This window comes from Microcaecilia unicolor, chromosome 7, assembly GCF_901765095.1.
Source record: "Microcaecilia unicolor chromosome 7, aMicUni1.1, whole genome shotgun sequence".
Classification (NCBI taxonomy): domain Eukaryota; kingdom Metazoa; phylum Chordata; class Amphibia; order Gymnophiona; family Siphonopidae; genus Microcaecilia; species Microcaecilia unicolor.
The window spans coordinates 174,535,766-174,560,370 of NC_044037.1; the positions used below are offsets into that span (position 1 = coordinate 174,535,766).

The 24,605-nt window shown below is 45.4% G+C and overlaps 1 protein-coding gene across 2 annotated transcripts in view; it reads right to left on the bottom strand.

Annotated features, from left to right (window-relative positions):
* The window catches only part of STRADB (STE20 related adaptor beta), a 123,960-nt gene that overhangs the window by 69,082 nt on the left and 30,273 nt on the right, over positions 1-24,605 (bottom strand). For both annotated transcript variants that reach the window (XR_003942875.1, XM_030210113.1), the window contains exon 7: positions 11,016-11,139. Coding sequence is in view for 1 of the 2 variants with exons in the window: in XM_030210113.1 (XP_030065973.1) it covers positions 11,016-11,139 (124 nt within the window). In the remaining variant the exon portion in view is untranslated. The remainder of the gene's footprint in view (positions 1-11,015; positions 11,140-24,605) is intronic.

A 24,605-nucleotide genomic window follows, 5' to 3' on the forward strand; every position in this document is an offset into this window, starting at 1 on the left:
ACAAATACATTTCTTTTGTCCTTCTCAACGATCTCTACAGAAACCTTGGCAAGGAATCTGCCTCAACACTAGTGTTGCTGAATTTCTCAGCAGTCTTCAACATGTAGATCATAATATCATGCTTACAAGGCTGGCAGAAACAGGTGTCAGTGACACAGTATTTACATGGTTCAAATCCTATTTGTCAGACAGACAACAATGGGTTCCCTTCAGCAACAGCACACCATTATCTTGAGCACTGAACTGTGGGGTGCCACAGGGATCCATACTGTATCCCATTTTAATTAATATCTACTTCGAGCCTCTGATTGAGTTGCTTTGGTCGATGGACACAAACTTCTATATCTATGCTAATGATGTGCAACTACTTAGACCCACTGAACCAGATATACTCACAACTTTGAGTAAACTGACTCCTTGTCTAACTGCAACTCAGAAATGAGCAAAATACAACAAACTTTGCCTGAACCCAAGCAAAACAGAGATTCTAACACAAGTGGACAAATACCCAACTTCAAAATAAGAACATAAGAGTAGCCATACTGGGTCAGACCAATGGTCCATCTAGCCCAGTATCCTGTTTTCCAAACAGTGGGCAAGTCAGGTCACAAGTACCTGGCAGAAACCCAATTAGCAGCAACATTCCATGCCACCAATCCTGGGGCAAGCAGTTGCTTCCCCATCAGGCTTATTTTCGAAAGAGAAGGGCGCCCATCTTTCGACACAAATCGGGAGATGGGTGTCCTTCTCCCAGGGTCGCCCAAATTGGCATAATCGAAAGCCAATTTTGGGCATCCTCAACTGCTTTCCGTTGTGGGCACGACCAAAGTTCACGGTGGCATGTCGGAAGCATAGCGAAGGCGGGACTGGGGTGTGCCTAAAACACATGGGCGTCCTCAACCGATAATGGAAAAGGGAAAGGGAAGGGAAAGGGAAATGGGACTTGATATACCGCCTTTCTGAGGTTTTTGCAACTACATTCAAAGCGGTTTATATATATTCAGGTACTTATTTTGTACCAGGGGCAATGAAGGGTTAAGTGACTTGTCCAGAGTCACAAGGAGCTGCAGTATGAATCGAAAGTTCCCCAGGATCAAAGTCCACTGCACTAACCACTAGGCTACTCCTCCACTCCTCCAAAACCACTAGGCTACTCCTCCAAAAAAGAAGAGAGTCCTTGACAAGCACTTGGGCGACTTTACTTGGTCCATTTTTTCTTATGACCAAGTCTCAAAAAGGTGCCCGAATTGACCAGATGATCACCGGAGGGAATCAGGGATGACCTCCCCTTACTCCCCCAGTGGTCACCAACCCCCTCCCACCGTAAACAAAAAAACTTTTAAAATATTTTTTGCCAGCCTCTATGCCAGCCTCAAATGTCATACCCAGCCCCATGACAGTAGTATGCAAGTCCATGGAGCAGTTTTAGTGGGTGCAGTGCACTTCAGGCAGACGGACCCATCCCCCCTTACCTGTTACACTTGTGGTGGTAAATGTGAGCCCTACAAAACCCACCAGAAACCCACTGTACCCATATCTAGGTGCCCCCCTTCACCCCTTAGGACTATGGTAGTGGTGTACAGTTGTGGGGAGTGGGTTTTGGGGGGGGGGGGTTGGGGGGCTCAGCACACAAGGTAAGGGAGCTATGCACCCGGGAGCAATTTGTGAAGTCCAATGCAGTGCCCCCTAGGGTGCCCGGTTGGTGTCCTGGCATGTCAGGGGGACAAGTGCACTACGAATGCTGGCTCCTCCCACAACCAAATGGCTTGGATTTGGTCGTTTCTGAGATGGGTGTCCTTGGTTTCCATTATTGCCGAAAATCAAGGATGACCATCTCTAAGGTCGACCTAAATTTCACGATTGGGCGTCCCCAACCTTATTATCGAAACGAAAGATGGACGCCCATCTTGTTTCGATAATACAGGTTTCCCCGCCCCTTCTACTACTACTTAACATTTCTAGAGCGCTACTAGGGTTACGCAGCGCCGGGATGTCCTGCGAGGACGTCCTCAGGAAAACTTGGGCGCCCCTTTCGATTATGCCCCTCCATGACTGTCTCAATAGCAGACTATGGACTTTTCCTCCAAGAATTTGTCCAAACCTTTAAAACTAGATATGCTAACCACTGTTACTACATCCTCTAGCAAAGAGTTCCAGAGCTTAACTACTCGTTGAGTGAAAAAATATTTCCTCCTATTTGTTTTAAAAGTATTTCTATATAACTTCTTCAAGTGTTCCCTAGTCTTTGTACTTTTGGAACAAGTAAAAAACTGATTTACTTCTACTCGTTCTACACCACTAAGGATTTTGTAGACCTCAATCATATCTCCCCTCATCCGTCTCTTTTCCAAGCTGAAGAGCCCTAACCTCTTTAGCCTTTCCTCATACGAGAGGACTTCCATCCCCTTTATCATTTTGGTCGCTCTTCTTTGAACCTTTTCTAATTCCACTATATCTTTTTTAAAATACGGCGACCAGAACTGAATGCAAAAATCACGATGCAGTCGCACCATGGAGCGATTCAAAGGCATTATAGTATTTCCAGTCCTATTCAGCATCCCTTTCCTAATAATTCCTAGCATCCTGTTTGCTTTTTTGGCCACCGCCACACACTGAGCAGAAGATTTCAGCGTATTATCTACAACAACACTAAGATCCTTTTTCTTCAGTGCTGACCCCCAAGTTGGACCCTAGCATCAGGTAACTATGATTCAGATTATTCTTTCCAATGTGCATCACCTTGCATTTGTATACATTAAATTTCATCTGCCATTTGGATGCCCAGTCTTCCAATTTCCTAAGGTCTTCCTGTAATATTTCACAGTCCACACATGTTTTAACTATCTTGAATAGTTTTGTACCTTTTAAGAGGTATGAACCCCACCTAAAATCACATGTCAGGAACCTTCAGATACTGCTAGACTATCACTCACTCTGATCCAGCAAATTCAAACAACCTTTAAAAATTATCTCTATCACCTGAGGCAACTATGAAATCTCTCTCCATATATTGAAAAGATGAGTTTGACCACAGTATTGCATGCCATGATAATGTCACGACTAGACTATTGTAATGCCCTATACACTGGCAAACCAAAAAGAGTTTGCATCAGCTCCAACTAATTCAGAATGCTGGAGCATGACTGATCAAAGGCTGCAAGCAGCTTGACCACATCACATCCTTCCTGCAAAAACTACACTGGCTACCAGTACCTTACAGGGCTAAATTTAAGGTCCTCACACAAAACGGACCAGAGTACTTAAAGTTAGCCTTCCACACACCGTTGAGAATTCTAAGGTCTTCTCAAGGTGCATCATTATCTGTACCCTCATCAAAAAAATTTGTATGATGTGATACAAGCTAGCGAGCCTTCTCAGGAGTAGCCCCCACACTCTGGAACTTACTCCCAGAGGGGCTTCATCTAACTAACTCTACTTCAGGAATCAGGTGAAAGCCTGACTCTTCTCCCAAGCCTTTAATACATATGGTGACTGACTATATACTCATTCTGCACCTGAACTAGCTTGCTGCACATCCTTAACTTAGACCAGTTCCTCATATCTTGTTTAACTGTACAAAGAACTTGCCTTGACTTTAGCCACCCATCTATCTATCCCAATCGACTCTATACGACCCATCTTGTTCCTATCTATATATCTGCACTTGGCCCCTCAGCTACTTAGCAAGCTGTGTTGTAGAAAAAGCATTAGCATCATATCTATGTCATTTGAATGGGTATTAGGTGTTTTATTGGTATTATGCCATCATGTTAAATCTATATTACTTGGGTATGTTCTTCCATACTGTCTATTATGGTACTGTTTGTTTCTGTTATATAATTGCTCTGCAGTGCTGCTAAATGTGTATATTTTTGATACTGTTTCATGTTAGTCTTATTATTAGGTTTACATTTGCCATTTCCAAGTTTACCTCATTTATTCTATTTATGTTTATAGTTGGTCATTTTACTTTTGTTATGCTGTTAACAAAATTGTAAATTTTCTGTCAAACCATACCTGCTGTACACTGCCTTGGGTGAAGCCCTTCTTAAAAGCGGTAAACAAACAAACAAATAAATAAATAAATATAATGCACACAATAATCAAGGTGCAGTCGCACCATGGAGCAATTCAAAAGCATTATGATATCCTTTGGCTTATTTTCTATTCCTTTCCTAATAATTCCTAACAGTGTCTGCTCTTTTGGCTGCTGCCACACTGAACAGATGATACCTACATCTCTGGGTGGTGATGCATAACATAGAACCTAGCATCATGTAGCTATAAAATTTGGGTTATTCTACCCAATGTGCATCACTTTGAACTTGTCCAAATTAAATGTCATCTGCCATCTGAATTCCCAGTCTTCCAGTCTCGCAAGACCCTCTTGCAATTTCTCTCAGACTGTATTTAACAACTTTGAATAGTTTTGTGTCATCTGAAATTTTATCTTCTCACTCATCATTACCATTTCCAGAACATGTGGCACTCCACTATTTAACCTCTTCCACTGAAAGAATATCTATTTAACCCACTCTCTATTTTTCATCGCAAGGTAAAATTATGTATCATACCTGATAATTTTCTTTCCATTAATCATAGCTGATCAATCCATAGACTGGTGGGTTGTGTCCATCTACCAGCAGGTGGAGATAGAGAGCAAACTTTTGCCTCCCTATATGTGGTCATGTGCTGCCGGAAACTCCTCAGTATGTCGATATCAAAGCTCCATCCGCAGGACTCAGCACTTAGAGAATTACACCCACGAAGGGACACTCTGCCCAGCTCACCACCGCCGAAACGGGGGAGGGGAATTAACCCAGCTCATCCCCACACAAGTGGGGGAGGGGAATCCGTCCAGCTCATCCCCGCGGAGCGGGGGAGGGACACCACACCCGCCGATGCGGGGGGATCTGGCTTATCCTGCAACTGCAACCGCGGGAGGAGCTGACTGACCCTAACACCGCCGAAGCGGGAGGGGTACAAAGCTGCCCTACAGCCGCACGAAGCGGGAGGGAGTGCCGGCAGAATTTAAATCTCAATCCAGCCCCATAAAACGGAGGGGAGAGGAATGCAGCAGCTCACTGTAACACAAACTCGTCTCAACTCTTGAAGAATCCAGGTGAAAGAAGAACTTGAACACGAAGTCCTCCCGAAGTAACTGAAGGCTAAACTTGAACCTAAAATTCAACCAGAATATAAACAGTACAGATATCTGGGAGGGGCTATGGATTGATCAGCTATGATTAATGGAAAGAAAATTATCAGGTATGATACATAATTTTACCTTCCATATCATCAAGCTGATCAATCCATAGACTGGTGGGATGTACCGAAGCAGTACTCACCCAGGGCGGGACATAGAAATCCCTGACCGCAACACTGAAGCTCCAAACCGGGCCTCTGCCCGAGCAGCCACAGTCAAGCGGTAATGCCTGGCAAAGGTATGGGCCTTCCCCGCGGCCACCTAAGCCGCTGCAATGGCTTCCTTGACCCATCTTGCCACTGTAGGCTTAGAAGCCTGCAGACCCTTACGATGACCTGTAAACAGGACAAACAGAAGATCCGATTTCCGGAAATCATTGGTCACTTCCAAGCATCTGATGATGACTCGTCTCACATCCAGAAATTGAGAGCAGAGTATTCCTCTGGGTAGACCTCCCTACGAAAGGAAGGGAGACAGAGCTGCTGATTCACATGGAAGCGAAAAACAATCTTGGGCAGGAAGGAAGGCACTGTGCGAATAGACACTCCTGCCTCAGTGAACTGCAGAAAAGGCTCTCGACCTGAGAGTGCCTGGAGCTCGGAAACTCTTCTGGCTGAAGTGATAGCCACCAAAAAGACTGCTTTCAACGTCAGGTCTTTCAGAGATGCCCTCGACAAGGGTTCAAAAGGCGGCTTCTGCAATGCTCTTAGCACCAGGTTGAGATTCCACGCAGGCACCACTGAGTGCAGAGGAGGGCGCAGGTGATTAACTCCCTTGAGAAAGCGCATCACATCTGGCTGCGAAGCCAGGGAAGCACCCTTCAGGCGGCCCCTGAAGCAAGCCAGAGCCGCTACCTGGACTTTAAGGGAACTGAGCGACAGGTCTTTCTCCAGACCTTCTTGCAGGAACGCCAACACTGAAGAAATTGGAGCAGTGAAGGGAGAAAGTGAGCCTGCTTCACACCACGCTGCAAAGATACGCCAAACCCTGGCGTAAGCAGTAGAAGTAGAGCGCTTCCTCGCTCTCAGCATAGTGGCGATGACCTTGTCTGAGAAACCCTTCTTTCTCAGACGCTGCCGCTCAATAGCCAGGCCGTAAGACCAAAGGGGGAGGGATCCTCCATCACCACGGGACCCTGATGTAGACAGGTCCTGCTCCACTGGCAGCCGCAGAGGATCGGCGACTGAGAGCCTGAACAAGTCCGCATACCAGGGACGTCTGGGCCAATCCGGACCCACCAGGATTACCCTGCCGGGGAAGCTTGCCACCCGGTCTAGCACCCTGCCCAACATGGGCCAGGGCGGGAACACATAGAGAAGCTTTTGTGTCGGCCACTGTTGGAGAAGAGCATCTACTTCCAGGGATCGAGGGTCCCGTCCTCTGCTGAAAAAGCGTGGCACTTGCCAATTGGCCGATGACGCCATGAGAACTAGGCTCGGCTGGCCCCAGCGCTTCGTGATGTCCAAGAACGCCTGAGCAGATAGCTGCCACTCTCCGGGCTCCAAGGTATGGCGACTGAGAAAGTCCGCCTTGACATTCATGACTCCGGCAATGTGGGCCGCTGACAGCTGCTCCAGGTTCACTTCCGTCCACTGGCAGAGATTCATAGCCTCCTTGGCTAGAGGGGCGCTCTTGGTGCCTCCCTGGCGGATGACATAGGCCACAGCCGTGGCATAGTCCGACAGGACCCGTACTGGCTTCAACGCCAGTACCGGGATGAACTCCAGCAGCGCCAACCGAATGGCTCTGAGTTCCAGGAGGTTGATAGACCACTTGCCTCTGCAGGAGACCGGAGCCCCTGCGCTGTCCTTCCCAAGCAGTGGGCTCCCCAGCCCGTCAAAGAGGTGTCTGTCGTGACGACAATCCACTCCGGGGTCACCAGAGGCATTCCTGCAGACAACTTGACTGTCTGCGTCCACCAGCTCAGCGCCTTGCGCACTGCTGGGACCAAGGGAAGGCGCACAGCATACTCCTCCGACATCGGAGTCCAGCGCTGCAGCAGAAATTGCTGTAGTGGTCTCATATGAGCCCTGGCCCAGGGCACTACTTCCATCGTGGCTGTCATAGAGCCCAACAGCTGCACATAGTCCCAAGCCCGAAGAGGAGAGGCTACTAGGAACTGGTCCACCTGAGCCTGAAGCTTGACAATCCGATTGTCTGGCAGGAGCACTCTGCCCACTTGGGTGTCGAATCGAACTCCCAGATACTCCAGGGACTGAGTCGGGCGCAGCTGGCTCTTCTCCCAGTTGATGATCCACCCAGGGAGCTCAAAAGAGCAACCACCCGGTTCACAGCTTTGCCGCACTCTGCATAAGAGGGGCTCGGATCAACCAATCGTCCAGATAAGAATGGACTTGTACTCCTTCCTTCCTCAGGAAGGCCGCGATGACCACCATTACTTTGGGGAAGGTCCGCGGAGCAGTAGCCAACCCGAACGGGAGGGCTCTGAACTGGAAGTGTCGGCCCAGTACTGCAAAACGCAGAAAGCGTTGATGAGGAGGCCAGATGGGAATATGCAAGTACGCTTCCTTGATGTCCAAGGATGCCAGGAACTCTCCTGCCTTCACTGCCGCTATAACAGAGCGGAGGGTCTCCATGCGAAAGTGCCGAACTTTCAAGGCCCGATTGACCCCTTTGAGGTCGAGGATAGGCCGGACAGAACCTCCTTTCTTTGGTACCACAAAGTAAATGGAGTAACGTTCCTTGCCAAGCTGATTTTCTGGCACCGGAACGACCGCCCCCAGGCGGATCAGATTGTTCAAGGTCTGCTGCACTACCACAGCTTTGACCGGAGACTTGCAGGGAGAGAGTACAAACCCGTCTTTTAAGGGTCGGCAGAACTCTAGCTTGTAGCCGTCTCTGATGACTTCCAGCACCCAAGCGTCTGAAGTTATTGTGGTCCACTCGCCCATAAACGAGGACAGCCGTCCTCCAATCTGCACTGGGGCGTGGACCAAGGCCCCGTCATTGGGTACGAGACCCTGGGGGAGGATCGGAGGGAGCACCTCCGGGACGGCGGTCTCTGCGAAAGGAATGCTGCTTGGGGGAGAAGTTCCTCTTGAAGGAAAGAGGGGGCAGAGGAGCCCGACCTGCCTGGGCAGTACCGACGGGCTTCCTGAAACCGTCCTCTGGAGGTACCAGGGCGAGTACTAGCCCGAACCCTGACCTCTGGTAACTTCTTGCCCTCAGACGTGCCGAGATCGGTCACGATTTTGTCCAGCTCGACCCCAAAGAGCAGCTTGCCTTTAAAAGGCAATCTAGCCAGGCGGGATTTAGAGGCGTGGTCAGCAGACCAATGTTTCAGCCAAAGCCACCGCCGCGCAGAGATTGTCTGAGCCATGCCTTTCGCTGAGGCCCTCAAGACATCATACAGCAAGTCTGCCAAATAGGCTAAGCCCGATTCCAGGGCCGGCCAATCAGCCCTCAAGGAATGATCCGAGGGGAAAGCCCGCTGCACCATAGTCAGGCACGCCCTGGCCACAAAGGAGCCGCAAATTGAGGCCTGCAAACTTAAAGCAGCTGCCTCAAAGGACGACCTTAAGGCCGCCTCCAATCTTCTGTCTTGGGCGTCCTTTAGGGCCGTGCCACCTTCCACCGGCAACGCCGTTTTCTTAGTCACCGCAGTGATTAAAGAATCCACGGTAGGCCACAGATAGGCCTCACGTTCACTTTCAGTCAAAGGATAGAGGCGGGACATAGCCCTAGCCACTTTAAGGCTCGCTTCCGGGACATCCCATTGAGCCGCAATTAAGGTGTGCATGGCATCATGCACGTGGAAGGTTCTAGGCGGGCGCTTCGTCCCCAGCATAATGGCAGAGCCAACAGGGGCTGAGGGAGAGACGTCCTCCGGAGAGGAAATCTTCAAAGTGTCCATGGCCTGTACCAACAGGTTGGGCAAATCCTCTGAGCTAAAAAGCCGCACTGCAGAGGGGTCATCCGCTCCATCCGAGCGGGGATCCGTCTCCTCCAAGGAATCCGCAAAGGACCGTTGGGAGACCTCAGATACGCTGCCCTCATCTACATCGGAGGAGACAAAGTCCTCCAAGGCCTGGGAATCAACCCGAGGGCGTTTACCTCTGGGAACCTCAACCTCTTTACCAGACGAGGGAGCAGGGGCAGCGTTTTGCATAAGGAAGGCCCGATGCAGCAGCAAAACAAACTCGGGGGGAGAAACCCCCCAGACTGTGTACTTCCGCAGCCTGGGCAACAGCCCTAGACGCACCCTCAACCGGCGCTCGCAAGAGCGGGAGAGAGACATGCTGCGCATCCAAAATGGCGTCCGGCGCGACACTCCGTGAAGGAGCCGCGCGGGAAGAACGGTGCTTAACTTTAGCCGCTTTTGTGCCGTCGCCCAAATTAAGGGCGTTCATGGCATTAATGTCTCCAACCTCAAGGGCGGCCCAAGAAGAAGCCGTCCGAGCCGCGTGGCCGGCCAAGATGGCGGAGGCGAGGAGCGGGGGATGGGCGTTTATGGCGGGAAAAACCGCCACGCCGGAGGAAGGACCGGGACATTCATCGGCCACGAAACTGTCACCCAACAAGGGCGAATCAGGCTTTAAGACCCCCGCATCCCCTCTAGAAGCGCCCAAGCGATCCGGGGAGCGACTCTTTACGCCCTCGCCCTCCGACGCCATATGCCACGTGGAGATAAATCGGGGAACCCCCTGCCCGCTATAAAAAGGTAAAAATTACCTGCTGTCCGCTCCGAGCTGTAACGACCTGGTGTCCCAGTGAGTAGCTGCAATAAACGTTTAAATAAACGTCAAAATAAACGCCTTTAAGGACGTTCAAAAATTTTTTTTTTTTTTTAACGGAGCCAGCGGGAGGGGGGAGAAAAGGAGGGACCTGGCACCACCAGGTTTGCACTTGCTCAAAAGAGCCCTCAATCCCAGGCACTCAACAAAACCTAAAAATTAGGCTTGGAGGCCTAGCCAGAGCTGCTGCTGTGTGTGACCACCACCTGCTGAGATAGAGAACATACTGAGGAGTTTCCGGCAGCACATGACCACATATAGGGAGGCAAAAGTTTGCTCTCTATCTCCACCTGCTGGTAGATGGACACAACCCACCAGTCTATGGATTGATCAGCTTGATGATATGGAATATGACATTACATCCTATCCCATAGCATTTTAATTTCCTTAGGAGTCTCTCATGAGGATCTTTGTCAAGCTTTCTGAAAAACTAGATACATCAACTGACTTGCCTTTATCCATATGTTTATTTGCACCTTCAAAATACAAAGCAAATTGGTGAGACAAGACATCCCATTAAAACATGGGTGTCTGTGTGTTCAGTAAGTTCATCCTTTATAAAATCTCTACCATTTTGCCTGGCACTGACTTCAGTCTCACCGGTCTGTGGTTTCTTTGATCACCTCCAAGCAGTTTTTAAAAATTAGTGAGATAACAGATTACAGATCACTAATATCAGATCATTTCATTTTTTTATTCTTTCAGTAACCTGGGATGTATACCATCCGGTCCCGGTGACTTGCTGCTCTTTAGCTTGTCAATTTGGCCTATTATATCTTCCAGGTTCAACAAGATTTGTTTCACTTATTCTCTATCATCACCTTTAAATACCATTTCTGGCATAGGTAGCTCCTTTACATCCTCCTTGGTAAAGACTGAAACAAAGAATTCACCTAGGTTCTTAGCTATGGCCCTGTCCTCCTATCTTTGTCCTGTGGCATTCCTTATCTGGGAGTGACTGGGAAACCACTAGAAGAGACCACAGAATAGTCTACCAGACTGGGGCAAGCTATAATGTATGGTAATTTAATTTAATTATAAACAGTTCCTCGTACCTATGAATGTAACCATTTTGGTGCAGATAGTTTAATCCTTCAATGGCTCCATACAAAATGTTTCCAATTAAGGCTTCATTCATTCCTTCTGGGAAATAGGTTTTTAGGAGGTGACTTGCTGAGCCTGGGAGAAAACAAAACATTAAGGTGGCAAATTCTAAATAGACAATATTGCTTCTAAGGTATGCTGGTACACGTAACCTCAGTTCAGTGTGGTCAGTTGTTACAAGAAAGGCCACCCATGCTTCCTTTTGAGAATTAGTGGCCACAAAAGTATGCATACTAAAAGTGACTGCATAAATTTGCACCTGCTAATTTAGTGAGTGGTTCAACAGAGGGAAACAGTGCATGAACCTTTGAAAAGCTATACACCCATTTGATAAAAGCACACCCTGGGAACACTCCATAGCCCCGCTAAAATATATACATGTTAAGGAAGACTGCACATGCTCTTTTACCAGGCAGAAAAAAACAGAGTCTAATGTGAATGATATGGAGGATAACTTTGTATAGGTTAGCTAAATCTGAAAATGGATGATTACTTATGACAGTGCTTATCAAACATTCTGTGGCCATGATTCCATTGGAGGTGCAGGCTAATGACATCTCTGGGATTGCAATCTGGGAAGGCCCTCCACAAATGTATCACATTTAAGAAAACTCTGCCCTAGTATTTTATAAAAGGCTAGCTGAATGTGAAGCCTTCACATGTATTTGGCAGCATGCGCATAAGAAGCTATTTACAAAACAACTGAATCACTCGAGGCTTTGAACATGCAAGTTGTTCTACTTACATATATAAAAATATGACTGTGCTACTAACAGGACACTTAAGTCAGGCTCCCAGAACCAGCCCCACTGGCACAAACATTTACACCTGCTCCAAAAGCTGGTGTAAATATGTACACAGACCACCTATTTATAAAATATATGCATACACTGCAACTCTGCCTCTGCTCCACCCCAGGAAGACTTATGATCTTGTAGGTGCGTGTAAATATATTTGCATAAACAGCAGCAGACGTTTATAAAATGCCTTTTCCAAGCATAAAATTGGCTTTACATGCTCATAGGATGACATAACATGTCAGTATGGACTGTTACAGCAGGAAGATAAGGATGCCTACTTCATAAAAGAATACAGGCACATAGCTGCCTATCCAGCTCATTTTCGAAAGTGATCGCTGGCCATCTTCCGACACAAATCGGGAGATGGCCGGCGATCTCCTGAACCCGGCCAAATCGGTATAATCGAAAGCCGAGTTTGGCCGGGTTCAACTGCTTTCCGTTGCGGAGCCGGCGAAACATCAAGGGGGCGTGTTGGTAGGGCAGTGGTGGCGGGATGGGGGTGTGCTCACGAGATGGCCAGCTTTGCCTGATAATGGAAAAAAAAAGCCAGGCTTGACGAGCATTTCGCCGGCATTACTTGGTCCCTTTTTTTCATCACAAAGCTTCAAAAAGCAGCCCCAACTGACCAAATGACCACCAGAGGGAATCGGGGATCACCTCCCCTTACTCCCCCCCCAGTGGTCACCAACCCCCTCCCACCCAAAAGAAACCAAAACTTTTTTGCCAGCCTCAAATGTCATACCCAGCTCCCTGATAGCAGTATGCAAGTCCCTGGAGCAGTTTTTAGTGGGTGCAGTGCACTTCAGACAGGTGGAGCCAGGTCCACCCCCCCCTACCTGTTACACCTGTGGTGGTAAATGGGAGCCCTCCAAAACCCACCCAAAACCCACTGTACCCACATGTAGGTGCCCCCCCTTCACCCCTTAGGGCTATGGTAATGGTGTAGAGTTGTGGGGGGTGGGTTTTGGTGGGGATTTGGGGGGCTAAACCACCAAGGGAAGGGAGCTATGCACCTGGGAGCTATTTTTATTTTATTTTTAGAAGTGCTCCCTAGGGTGCCCGGTTGGTGTCCTGGCATGTGAGTGGGGCCAGTGCACTACAAATGCTGGTTCCTCCCACGACCAAATGCCTTGGATTTCACCGGGTTTGAGATGGCCGTCATTATTTTCCATTGGCCGAAAACCGATGCTGGCCATCTCAAACCTGGCGAAATCTGACATTTGGCCCGGCCCAACCGTATTAGCGAAGAAAAAGATGGCCGCCCATCTTTTTTGAAAATACGGTTGGCTCCGCCCACTTATGGCGCTGGCCAGCTATTTGGCCGGCGCCATTCGATTATGCCCCTCTATGTTAACCCATAATCAGCCTCTGTAGCATGTAAATGTTAATGCGCATCTTTACACCTGCTCCTAAAAGTGGAAATATGTGCGTCTATTCTACGCACGTACTTGTGTTTTTTAAGAAATATGCATGTATATCACAACTCGGTCCCTGGGAAAACCTAATTGTCCCATATGCATATGTATATATCATCTTGACACTGTTGTTCTTACACGGAGTACCACCATGCAATTTTATACAAGGCTTTTTCTGCATGAAAAAATCAAAGTTGCATATCTGAACCAGGAGAATCAAACAGCCACACTAATGGGGGACATCATCAGGATGGCACTGGTAGGAATTAGTTTCCCTAGGATTAGAAAGCTGTGAAGCTTTCTGAGGCTGCACAGGTGTTCCTGCACTAGCTACTGTAACTGTAACCTTCAGTCTATTAAGGTCCCAAAAAAACAGCAAGCGGTCCTAACGTTCCAAAAGGAATGAAGATGTAGGGGCAGCCGCGATGGTTAGAAAACAGAAGACTTTATTAACAAATAAATTAGTTGAAAAGGAATGCCCGACACGGCTGTGTTTTGCCTGGTGAGAGCTGCTTCAAGGACTAAAACATACTGTTAAAACAAACAAAACCAATACATGAATAAGACCAAATTGTATCATTACAAATCATAATAAATGAAATACTTGTTTGTTTTTTGCAGCTTTTCTTAAGAAACTACTTGATGTATGCAGATATATTTATTTCAGGGATGAGACTGAGCATTAACACCTGTTTTTCTTCATGTTTTCTGCAGCATTGCTTGTGTTGATATAAATTGCTTACAACATAAGGGTAGATGTAATTTACTTGGGTTCCCACACATTAATGTTTATTAGTGTGTTTTGTCACTTTGCACATTTTTTGAAGCCCGTGTTTTTATGATATCATCATCAGTACCAGTTGAATAAATAAATAAATACATAGTTAATGTTTTAGTATTATTTGATTTATTATGATTTCTAATTATGTGGTTTGGTCTTATTCATATATTAGTTTTGTTTGTTTTAACAGCATGTTTTAGCACCTGAAGCAGCCCTCACTGGGTGAAACATGGCCACATCGGGCATTCCTTTTTATCTCTATATAATAATTGGTCAATGTGCCTCCCTGGATGGCTCCTGGCTGGGTTCATAACAGCATGCAAATGAGCTGATGTCAGCTCGCCTCCAGCGTTCTCTTCCCTCTCAGTGTCCCACCCTCACGGAAAGATGAAATGATGTCAGAGGAGGGTGGGACACTGAGAGGGAAGGCAAGGGAAGGCTGGAGGCGACGCGAGCCGAGCCTGCCGCTGCTGCGACCTGAGGTAACATGAACGGCTTAAAGGCAGGGCGGCAGGAAGGATAAGAGGGCTGATGTGGGAGACAACGGTGGGCAGGTGAGGGCTGGGGTTCAACTCCACCTTGGGTGCTTAAAACGGAGGTAAGTGGGGGCTGGGGCACCTCACTGGACATGGATTGGAGGAGAGGGGAGACTCGCTCAACTTGGAGAGGAGGGCAGGGCAGGGCAGGGGACAGAGGAGAAATCGCTTAGACGAGAGTCAATGGCCATGGATTGGATGGGATGAGAGGGGAGGGCAGAGGAGAATCGCTGGACAGGGATGGGATGGGAGAGGAGGGGAGATTCGCTGACACGGATGGGATGGGAGGGCAGAGAGAATCGCTGGACATGGATGGGAGGGGAGGGCAGGGCAGAGGAGAATTGCTGGACATGGATTGGATGGGATGGGAGGGCAGGGGAGAGAGAAGAAATTGCTTAGATGAGAGCCTTCCTAGGGCCTGTTTCATTTTTCACAAAACGGGCTTTGTTGCTTATTTATTTGTTGCATTTGTATCCCACATTTTCCCACCTTTTTGCAGGCTCAATGTTTGTGAATACATATCTTTATTCAGTCACCAACAGCAAAAACAAGATACAAAGGCTATGAATACTCATAGTGTACAGCAAATCTGGACAAAATATGACCAAAATATCAGGTTTTCACACCCCAGGACAAGGATAGGTCCAGAACTGCGCCTCAAATAGGATCATGAATCCTGGCCTTACCCACACAGTATTCCCTCATTCCCTACAAACAAATGTATGCAAACAACTGAATAACACAGATCCTCCAACTCGCCAATGTACTAAACATCCAAGTCATTTAATATTACAGGACAGATTCTTATAGACAAAGTAGCCAAATAAGGGTCCCATATCTTCAAAAATCGTTTCTCCACAGCCCACCCTCTAAGTACTGTTATTACAAGCCCAGTTACAGCGGGCGCAGAGAGATCTTGTGAGAAATCTGATGAAAAAAAATAAAAATCTATGAGTCCACATGGCATACGCCATAAAGGCGACATCATGGTGAGCTATCTGATAATCCATCATCACCATGGCATGATCTGATATTCCACAATGTTTGACGTCTACCTGTTCTACCCGCCCAAAGGTGTGAGCAGAAAGTAATACATAATCTACGCGACTGGCCACCAAATGGGCTTGGAAAATGTGTATAAGTTCACTCCATGGGATGGCGCACTCGCCATATAGCAGACCTCACATCACACTTAAATTACATGCTACAACATGGACTCTTTCCCAAGGACAAAGGCAACATACTACTAACCCCAATACCTAAAGATCCAAAGAAAAAAGCAAATGAAATCACTATCTACCGCCCAGTAAGATCCATCCCCCTGGCAGTCAAACTGTTGGAAAGTATGGTAACCAAGCAACTTACCGACTACTTAAACAAATTCTCAATACTACATAAATCTCAATCAGGATTCTGCTCCAACCGCAGCACTGAAACAGTAATAATCACTCTCCTAACCAAGTTCAAACAAGAAACTGCAACAGGTAAAAGTGTACTCCTACTACAATTCGATATGTCAAGTGCGTTTGATATGGTAAACCATAAAATACTACTGAACATCCTAGAATATTTTGGGATTGGTGGAAAGGTACTGAGTTGGATTAAGGGATTCCTAACCACAAGAACATACCAAGTGATATCCAATTCGAATATCTCACCACCATGGAAATCAGAATGTGGAGTACCCCAAGGCTCACCACTATCGCCAACCCTCTTTAATCTAATGATGACCCCACTAGCCAAATCCCTATCCAACTAAGGCCTCAACCCATACATCTACACAGACGATTTACATCCCGTTTAAACACGATCTAACAGAAATCAACAGACAAAATGGAACTCAGCCTGCAAACCATGAACTCATGGGCGGACGCATTTCAACTAAAACTCAATACAGAAAAAACACACTGTCTCATCTTCTCATCACAATACAATACGAACAAACCAACTAGTATAAACACCCCAGATTACACTCTACCTGTCTCAGACAGCCTGAAAATACTCAGAGTCACCATTGACCAAAACTTTACGCTAGAAAGTCAGGCGAAAAATACAACAAAGAAAAAGTGGAAACTTAAATGAGTAAAACCTTTCTTCCTGAGGGAAATATTCCGCAGATTGGTACAATCAATGGTGCTAAGTCACCTAGACTACTGCAACGCAATATATGCCGGATGTAAAGAACAAATTATGAGGAAACTTCAAACTGCCCAAAACACCGCAGCCAGACTCATATTTGGAAAAATGAAATATGAAAGCGCTAAACCCCTATGTGAAAAACTACATTGGCTCCCAATCAAAGAACGAATTGCATTCAAAATCTGCACCCTGGACCACAAAATGATCCACGGCGAGACTCCGACCTACTTGGCAAACCTAATAGATCTACCAACCAGAAACACAAAAGGTTCAGCACGTACATACCTAAACCTCCACTACCCAAGCAGCAAAGGACTAAAATATAAATCAACATATGCAACCAGCTTCTCCTACATAAGCACACAACTATGGAATGCATTACCAAACGTTTTGAAAACAATGCATGACATAACAATCTTTCGGAAATCATTAAAGACCAATTTATTCAAGAAGGCATACCATAATGATCCAACCTAAACACCCGAATCATGCAACACAACGAAACTTGTTACCAGACCAGGACACTTAATTTCTCCTCTTAACCACCTAATTCACTCTGTAATTCATGTACTTTAATGCAATTACCACTCTGTATTTCTCATACCGGAATTGGCGTTCACCATCACGGTACTGTGTAAGCCACATTGAGACTGCAAATAGGTGGGAAAATGTGGGATACAAATGCAACAAATAAATAATTAAATATATCCCAACATATCCAAGGTAGAACAAAGTAGATGTCCCCCCCACCCCAGTTATTTGGACCCACCCCTGGTTGATGGACACCCTGCTTATCTAATAAGGGATCTGTTAATCCATTAAAATCCCCCCAAATACCAAGGACAAACCAAGAAAGCGAAGCAAAAGTTTTAATAAGGTGGGAAAAAATGCTCTATCAGGAAGATTAGGTGCATACAACGAGACCAGCACATAAGGTTTACATATAATGTACAATGCACCACCACCCATCTAGCTCCACAAATGGTAAATTTTTATTTATTAATATGGCCACTCCAGCCCTCCTATGTACAGGAGCAGAAGGAAAATAACAATGACCCACTCACTCACGGACCAATTTGTTGTCTTCCACAGAGCTCAAATGAGTCCCCTGCAAGAACATTATTCCTGTTTTGGCTCAATGTAGAGCTGTAAAAATCTTTTTTCTTTTGATGGGTGAATTAATACCACAGATATTCCAAGTGACCACTTCAGTGGTACCCATCATCCTTGGGTGATTAAACTCCCATAAGCTCTTCTCACATCAAGTCCAATCGACATATGGTCCGTAAGTGGGCAGAAAAACATACATAAGGCAAAGAGCTTCTCAGAAAGATGACCAATATGAATCACAACTTATTGATACCTAAATGCTATTATCTCCACTGAATGAAAAATGATAAAAATATATCAAAATCTTACTACTGTTAAATATTTTATACTTTTTTCTGAGAAGGGAAAAAGGGCCTCACAGAGCTCCTAGATTTTAAATTATCTTTTGGAGCTTAAACGGATGCAATGCTATCCTCTGTTCATCATGAATCACAATCAGAGAATTATATACACACATCCACCACTGTATCCATATTACCCTTCCTCCCCACTCCCCCCATCCCACCAGTCTGATTCACCCTCCCCCTCTCCCACCCCCTCACATCCCTCAAAACACGAAGGTAGGTAACAGAACCTGATCCCCACTCAATATTAAACAAATCCAATCAGAAGCTGACAAAGGTGAAGCAAAACCCTAATTAACAGTATAAGGATATCAATGCTGCACAGGACCAAATCTCTTTTCCACTGTAATAAAAAGGCAGTTCTGCGTCCTTTCACCTGGTCAACGCTCACAAAGTGCATCCATTGAGCCATATAGGGATTGTCTTTTCAGACACTTGCTCTTCTTAGGTACATGCTGCCAATGCAGAGTGGATACTCTCGGTGGGAGTCCCAGGGGATGATTCCTTTTCCTTACGATGGCCATTCTTATAAATAATCGTCTGGGCTTCTGATAAGGTTTTGAATCTATCGTTCGAGCACCTCCCCCCATCACAAAGGAGAGGCTAAAAAGGAACATCCATGTATGGTGAATGTTTTCGCGCTGAAGCACTGTTGTGATCTTCTTGAAACCTCTGTGTCTTTGGAGAATTGTATGCGAGAGGTCTTAATGTAATTCAATTTTGACCTCAAAATACTGCAGTGGCCCTTGCCTGCAAGCTTTCATCAAGAGATAATCTTACACCGAGTAATGATGGAAACAGATAATAATGTCTCTAAGTGCTGCAGTCTTTTTAGGCCCAAGGGCCCAATGAGGTCTATCTTCAACTCCTAGAAATCTGCGGGGAGATCAGTGAGGTCACCCAAAATGCCAGCGCACACCACACCTCTACACAATTTTCAGTGCCATCACGTTCAGGTACTCCCCGCATTTGGAGGTTCACTCTATGTGAATAATTCTCAAGATTTTCTACCTTATCAGTCAAGTCCTGAAAAGCACGATCTAAATTAGCAGTTTTCACTTTATAGTCTGCGATCATATCCACATGCTTTTCCATGTGCACCTCTACATTGTCAACATGCTGATTTAAATCACTCAAGGTGCATCTGAGGTCACTAATTAATTCTTTCAGCTCTGTGGTTCTGGTCGCTGCATCTTCTTGCAGGGCAGTTTTTAAGTTCAACAGCATTATTCTCCGATCCTGTTTCATCAAGGGGCCACGATCATCCAGACTAGAATTCTCTAAGATCTGCACCTCTTGTGCGTCATCATCATTCTCCAACTCCGCCATTACAGGGCCGTGTGCACCATGCAGTTCACTCTGGGGCTCCTAATCTGTTGTAGTATAATACTATATATTTAATCACCTTTGCTGTGCTCAATCAATTCAATACTTTAGTAACTCTATAGCAAGCTATACTTCTATACACAGTATCATTTAATTTTTTTAATTTAAGGTAAACGTGACTTCAGATCCCTGGTGCTGTTCTTTCTCTTTAGAGCAGCGCCACTCCGCTATGTCACTGGGGTTTTTTGCTTTAACTTTCCCAATGCGGTAATATGCGGGAATCCTCATCAGTCTAGTCTACCTATTTTTTCTTTTTCTTTCTCTATTTTCCAATATACAAATTCGTGATCTTAGCACTTATCTTTTTCTTCGGGCGTTTTGTCTTTCTAGTCGGTTCGCTCTACAGTGAGCTCCTGTTTCGCATCGGCTTCATAAGGAGCTGAAACTTTATCTATGTTGCCCTGAAATCAAGCAGATTATATTCCATATCAAACTGTGTAATTCTTGCTCATGTACTCACTGTTTTATTCAGGTTACTGGCTGTACCTTTTGTCGTGCTCAGTCTGGAATATCTCCTGACTTTTTCCGGAATTCAAACATGGCGCCTGTCAGCTGATTATAACACGTCAGACGCTATGCTCTCAGCCTATCTCATAGCTCTTCTAATTAAAGGAACTTCTACTCACTTCCTCTCCCATATCACTGGTATTACAGAAATGCTTTCCATTCGACCCGGCTGTTTAATCCTACTGGGGTTAAAGATCTCAGTCTATATATCCATCTTTGCTCATTTTGTATTAATTTTCTATCCCTGTCTCCTCCCCGTATAGAACTGGGGATATGATCGATCACTATGCATTTGTATTCATTGAATATATCACCTTTTTCTAAACTGTGGTTAACAAGAGGTGCCTCCGCTTTTTTATATTTTAAATTGTGCTTATGGTCACTCATTCTTAGTTTTAAAGCTCTTTTTGTTTTCCCAATATAGATTTTTTGACACGGGCAGGTCAAGGCGTAAACCACATGTTTGTTGAGAAGGGTTATTTTTGTTGGTCAATATTCTCAGCACCCACTGTTTGGATAGTGGATCAATTGTTCTTAATCACCAAGACTGTTTTGTTCATTTTCTCCCTGAAAGGCCCCCCCCCCCGCCCCGCCAACTGCATTTGCTATGCACTCATGTACATCTTCTCCGAGTCCTGAAGCCTTCCTGCAGTAATGGTTACAGATGCGCCCCTTGAAGCCGTTTTATAGGCATCAGATGCTGAGTGAATATGTCATTTAGCACATTCAGGCAGGTTTTGTATGTAAAGCCAAAAATGACAGTCAACCTTCAATGTGGAAGGAAAGAGTGCCTGCATTTCCTCTATGATGCTGTATAAATATTGATTTAATTGAAATTAGCAAGCTGCTATTATAGCATTAAGCATTGTATTTTGAAAGCTTTTTTGCTCTATCATGTCAAAAAGTCTTAGATCTTTCCTGGGAGGTGTGTTAGAATACTTTCTCACACTTTTACATCTTTGCAGTGCTGACTCAGCTATCACTGAATACTGTGCCAACTAACTTCTCGTCCCATTACTGGCTGCACTTTATATTTGGTCTCTAGCCATTTTGAAGTAGGTCTACTACTACTACTACTATTTAGCATTTCTATAGCGCTACAAGGCATACGCAGCGCTGCACAAACATAGAAGGAAGACAGTCCCTGCTCAAAGAGCTTACAATCTAATAGACAAAAAATAAATAAAGTAAGCAAATCAAATCAATTAATGTGGACGGGAAGGAAGAGAGGAGGGTAGGTGGAGGTGAGTGGTTACAAGTGGTTACGAGTCAAAAGCAATGTTAAATAGGTGGGCTTTCAGTCTAGATTTAAAGGTGGCCAAGGATGGGGCAAGACGTAGGGGCTCAGGAAGTTTATTCCAGGCGTAGGGTGCAGCGAGACAGAAGGCGCGAAGTCTGGAGTTGGCAGTAGTGGAGAAGGGAACAGATAAGAAGGATTTATCCATGGAGCGGAGTGCACGGGAAGGGGTGTAGGGAAGGACGAGTGTGGAGAGATACTGGGGAGCAGCAGAGTGAATACATTTATAGGTTAGTAGAAGAAGTTTGAACAGGATGCGAAAACGGATAGGGAGCCAGTGAAGGGTCTTGAGGAGAGGGGTAGTATGAGTAAAGCGACCCTGGCGGAAGATGAGACAGGCAGCAGAGTTTTGAACCGACTGGAGAGGGGAGAGGTGACTAAGTGGGAGGCCAGCAAGAAGCAGATTGCAGTAGTCTAAACGAGAGGTGACAAGGGTGTGGATGAGGGTTTTGGTAGAGTGCTCGGAAAGAAAGGGGCGGATTTTACGGATGTTGTAAAGAAAGAAACAACAGGTCTTGGCAATCTGCTGGATATGAGCAGAGAAGGAGAGAGAAGAGTCAAAGATGACCCCAAGGTTTCGAGGTCAGGAAGAAAAGGGCGAAAGTCAAATTTTCTCTTGCTGATTCAAAAAGATTTATGAATTGGTGGTACAACCACATCCCTGAGTATAATCTAAGTACTTGAGTATTACTAAGGACTCTGATCTAGAGTTTGGTTTATCCTAAATATTTAAAGATAATTCCTTTGAAATCTTCTGTAGAAATTTTGAATACAAAATATTCTCCATTTGTTTTCATTTTTTGGTTGCTGAGCCAATGGGTCTGATGGGAGTCTTGGCAAGTCAACTGGATACAGGGATGAAGTAACACTCCGCGATGAACTAGAGACCAATGAATCAAAGTCATCCCTCTTCAACTGGATATGATAAAACTGAAGAATCCATAGATAAAATAGAACTGGGTAAATGTGACCCTAATGTATAGTGAAGATACTTACCTGTAGCAGGTATTCTCCAAGGACAGCAGGCTTCATATTCACACAAGTGGGTGACGCACCGGGCGACGCAGATCGGCGTCACCCATTTGTGAGAATATTGGAGCCTGCTTGTTCTCAGAGAAAGCAAAGATACTTACCTGTAGCAGGTATTCTCCGAGGATAGCAGGCTTCATATTCTCACAAGTGGGTGACGCCGATCCGCATCGCCCGGTGCATCTACGGTTACCATATGGCTCCAGAAAAAAGAGCACAGATTGAGCCAGTCCAGATTTTACTTCCATTGAAAGCAATGGAAGTAAAATACGGACTGGTTCAATCTGTCCTCCTTTTTCTGGAGCCATATGGTAACCCTAGGTGCGCCACCCACCTATGAAAATATTGGAGACTGCTTGTCCTCGGAGAAAGAGGGGACTTGCAATGGTCATTCTAGTGTCATGGAGATTTTGTGACTGGAGAAGGATGGCTTGACTTGTTAGACCTATATCATTCCCTGAGAAACTCCCTCCAGAGCTCTGTAAATACCGGGTAAATCTGTGAGGGTGATTTTAAATATTCTCTGGAAAAATGCGACAGTGGAGGTGGTGAAGGACTTATCTTTCTTATCTTAATTTTAATGGAGCAATTCAGTGTATATCTGCTGGGCCTCCAAGCTCTCTGCTTTCTATGGTGTTGCTGCTTTCTGACTGAGCTCTTAAAGTTTTATCTCTGTACCAGTGCTAAGTGGGAGATGTCATCAGGGAAATCCCACTGATATGCTCTCTTCCCTCAATGCAACTCCTATTGGAGCCAGAGGAAGGTAATTTCCCCTCACAGTGCCATTGCAACAAGGAACTCTGCTCCTTGTTTGGTACTGCAGATGTAATCAGGGCGGAGACAATGGTGCCTTGAGGATAAGGTTGCCAACTGGTTCCAGATTCAGAGGACAGGGCTGATGCAGGGACTTGTAGTTCTGATTTCCCCATTGCATTCCCTAACAGCAACACTACAAATCCCAGCATGCAACGGGGTAAACCCAAGACTCGATCAACCCTGTCCTGTGAATCTGGATCCAGTTGGCAACCTTACTCATTAGCTGTATGCTAATGAAGCCAACAAGCCACCAGAGTCTGTTCATCTTTAGAAACTTGCTGTTTCTTTTTATTATCATCAGGCTTTTGATCCAAACTTTGTTTTTTTTTTACTTAGGAAATATAGAATGGAAGTGTTTTTCAGAGTGCTTATCTGATATCTTATGCTTAGCCAGCTTTTCCTTCTTGCTCTAAGTATTCTTTTCATTTATCTAATTTTCCTGGCCTGTGGTGACATTCGATCACAATTTGAACAGTCACTGACATCATACGACTCATTCACACAGTGGACACATTGTTTGTGACTGACATTTTATGATTACAACCTGGGCAACACTTAAATCCTGGTTTCACTTCAGGCATGTTAAAAATAGACTTTGCGAGATCAAATTTTGAAGCCGTTTTCAGGAAGCAACTGACAGACAAATTATTTTATGAACAGCTGCAACCATGGATGAAAAGGACTGATGGTTACAGTTACAGTAGCTGGCTCAGAACTTCTGTATACCCTTAGAAAGCTAATTCCAAATGGCTCCATCCTAACAATATCACCCATTTGTGTAGCTGTTTCGACCTTTGCTGTCCATGGAGAAACAGACTCTTCATGCAGAAAATCCCTTTATAAAATGACCACCCTTACACGTGCAAGTGTAAAACTAAACATCTGAGGGGTGCCAAGTAAGAAATGCAAAAACTCAAATTCATGAAATTCTGAAGTGGTTTTTAACACCTGAGAGAAGTACCATTCTTCCTCAAGCACTCCTCCAAACTCCAGGTCAAAAGAAACAGTTAGCAAGGGGTTATTCTAATTCCATCCACTGGATGGCTGTTCTATGCATCTACTACCCATTCTGAGAAAAAGATATTTTACGCTATTCCTAAGTCCACCCCCTTCCATAAACATTGAATGTTTTCTCTTTTTACCTGATTGTTTATTATGTCATCCATGTTCTCTATATAATACCAATTGTATCTGTACTCTGGAATGGCGTAAGCCATGACGGAAAATTGTAAGCCACATTGAGCCTGCAAATAGGTGGGAAAATGTGGGATACAAATGCAATAAATAAATAAATAAATGATCCCCTAGAACCAAATTTTCCCCATGAGAAAGCTTGTCTTTATGCTTACCCCAGATATGCCTAAGTTGAGGTCCTTAAAGT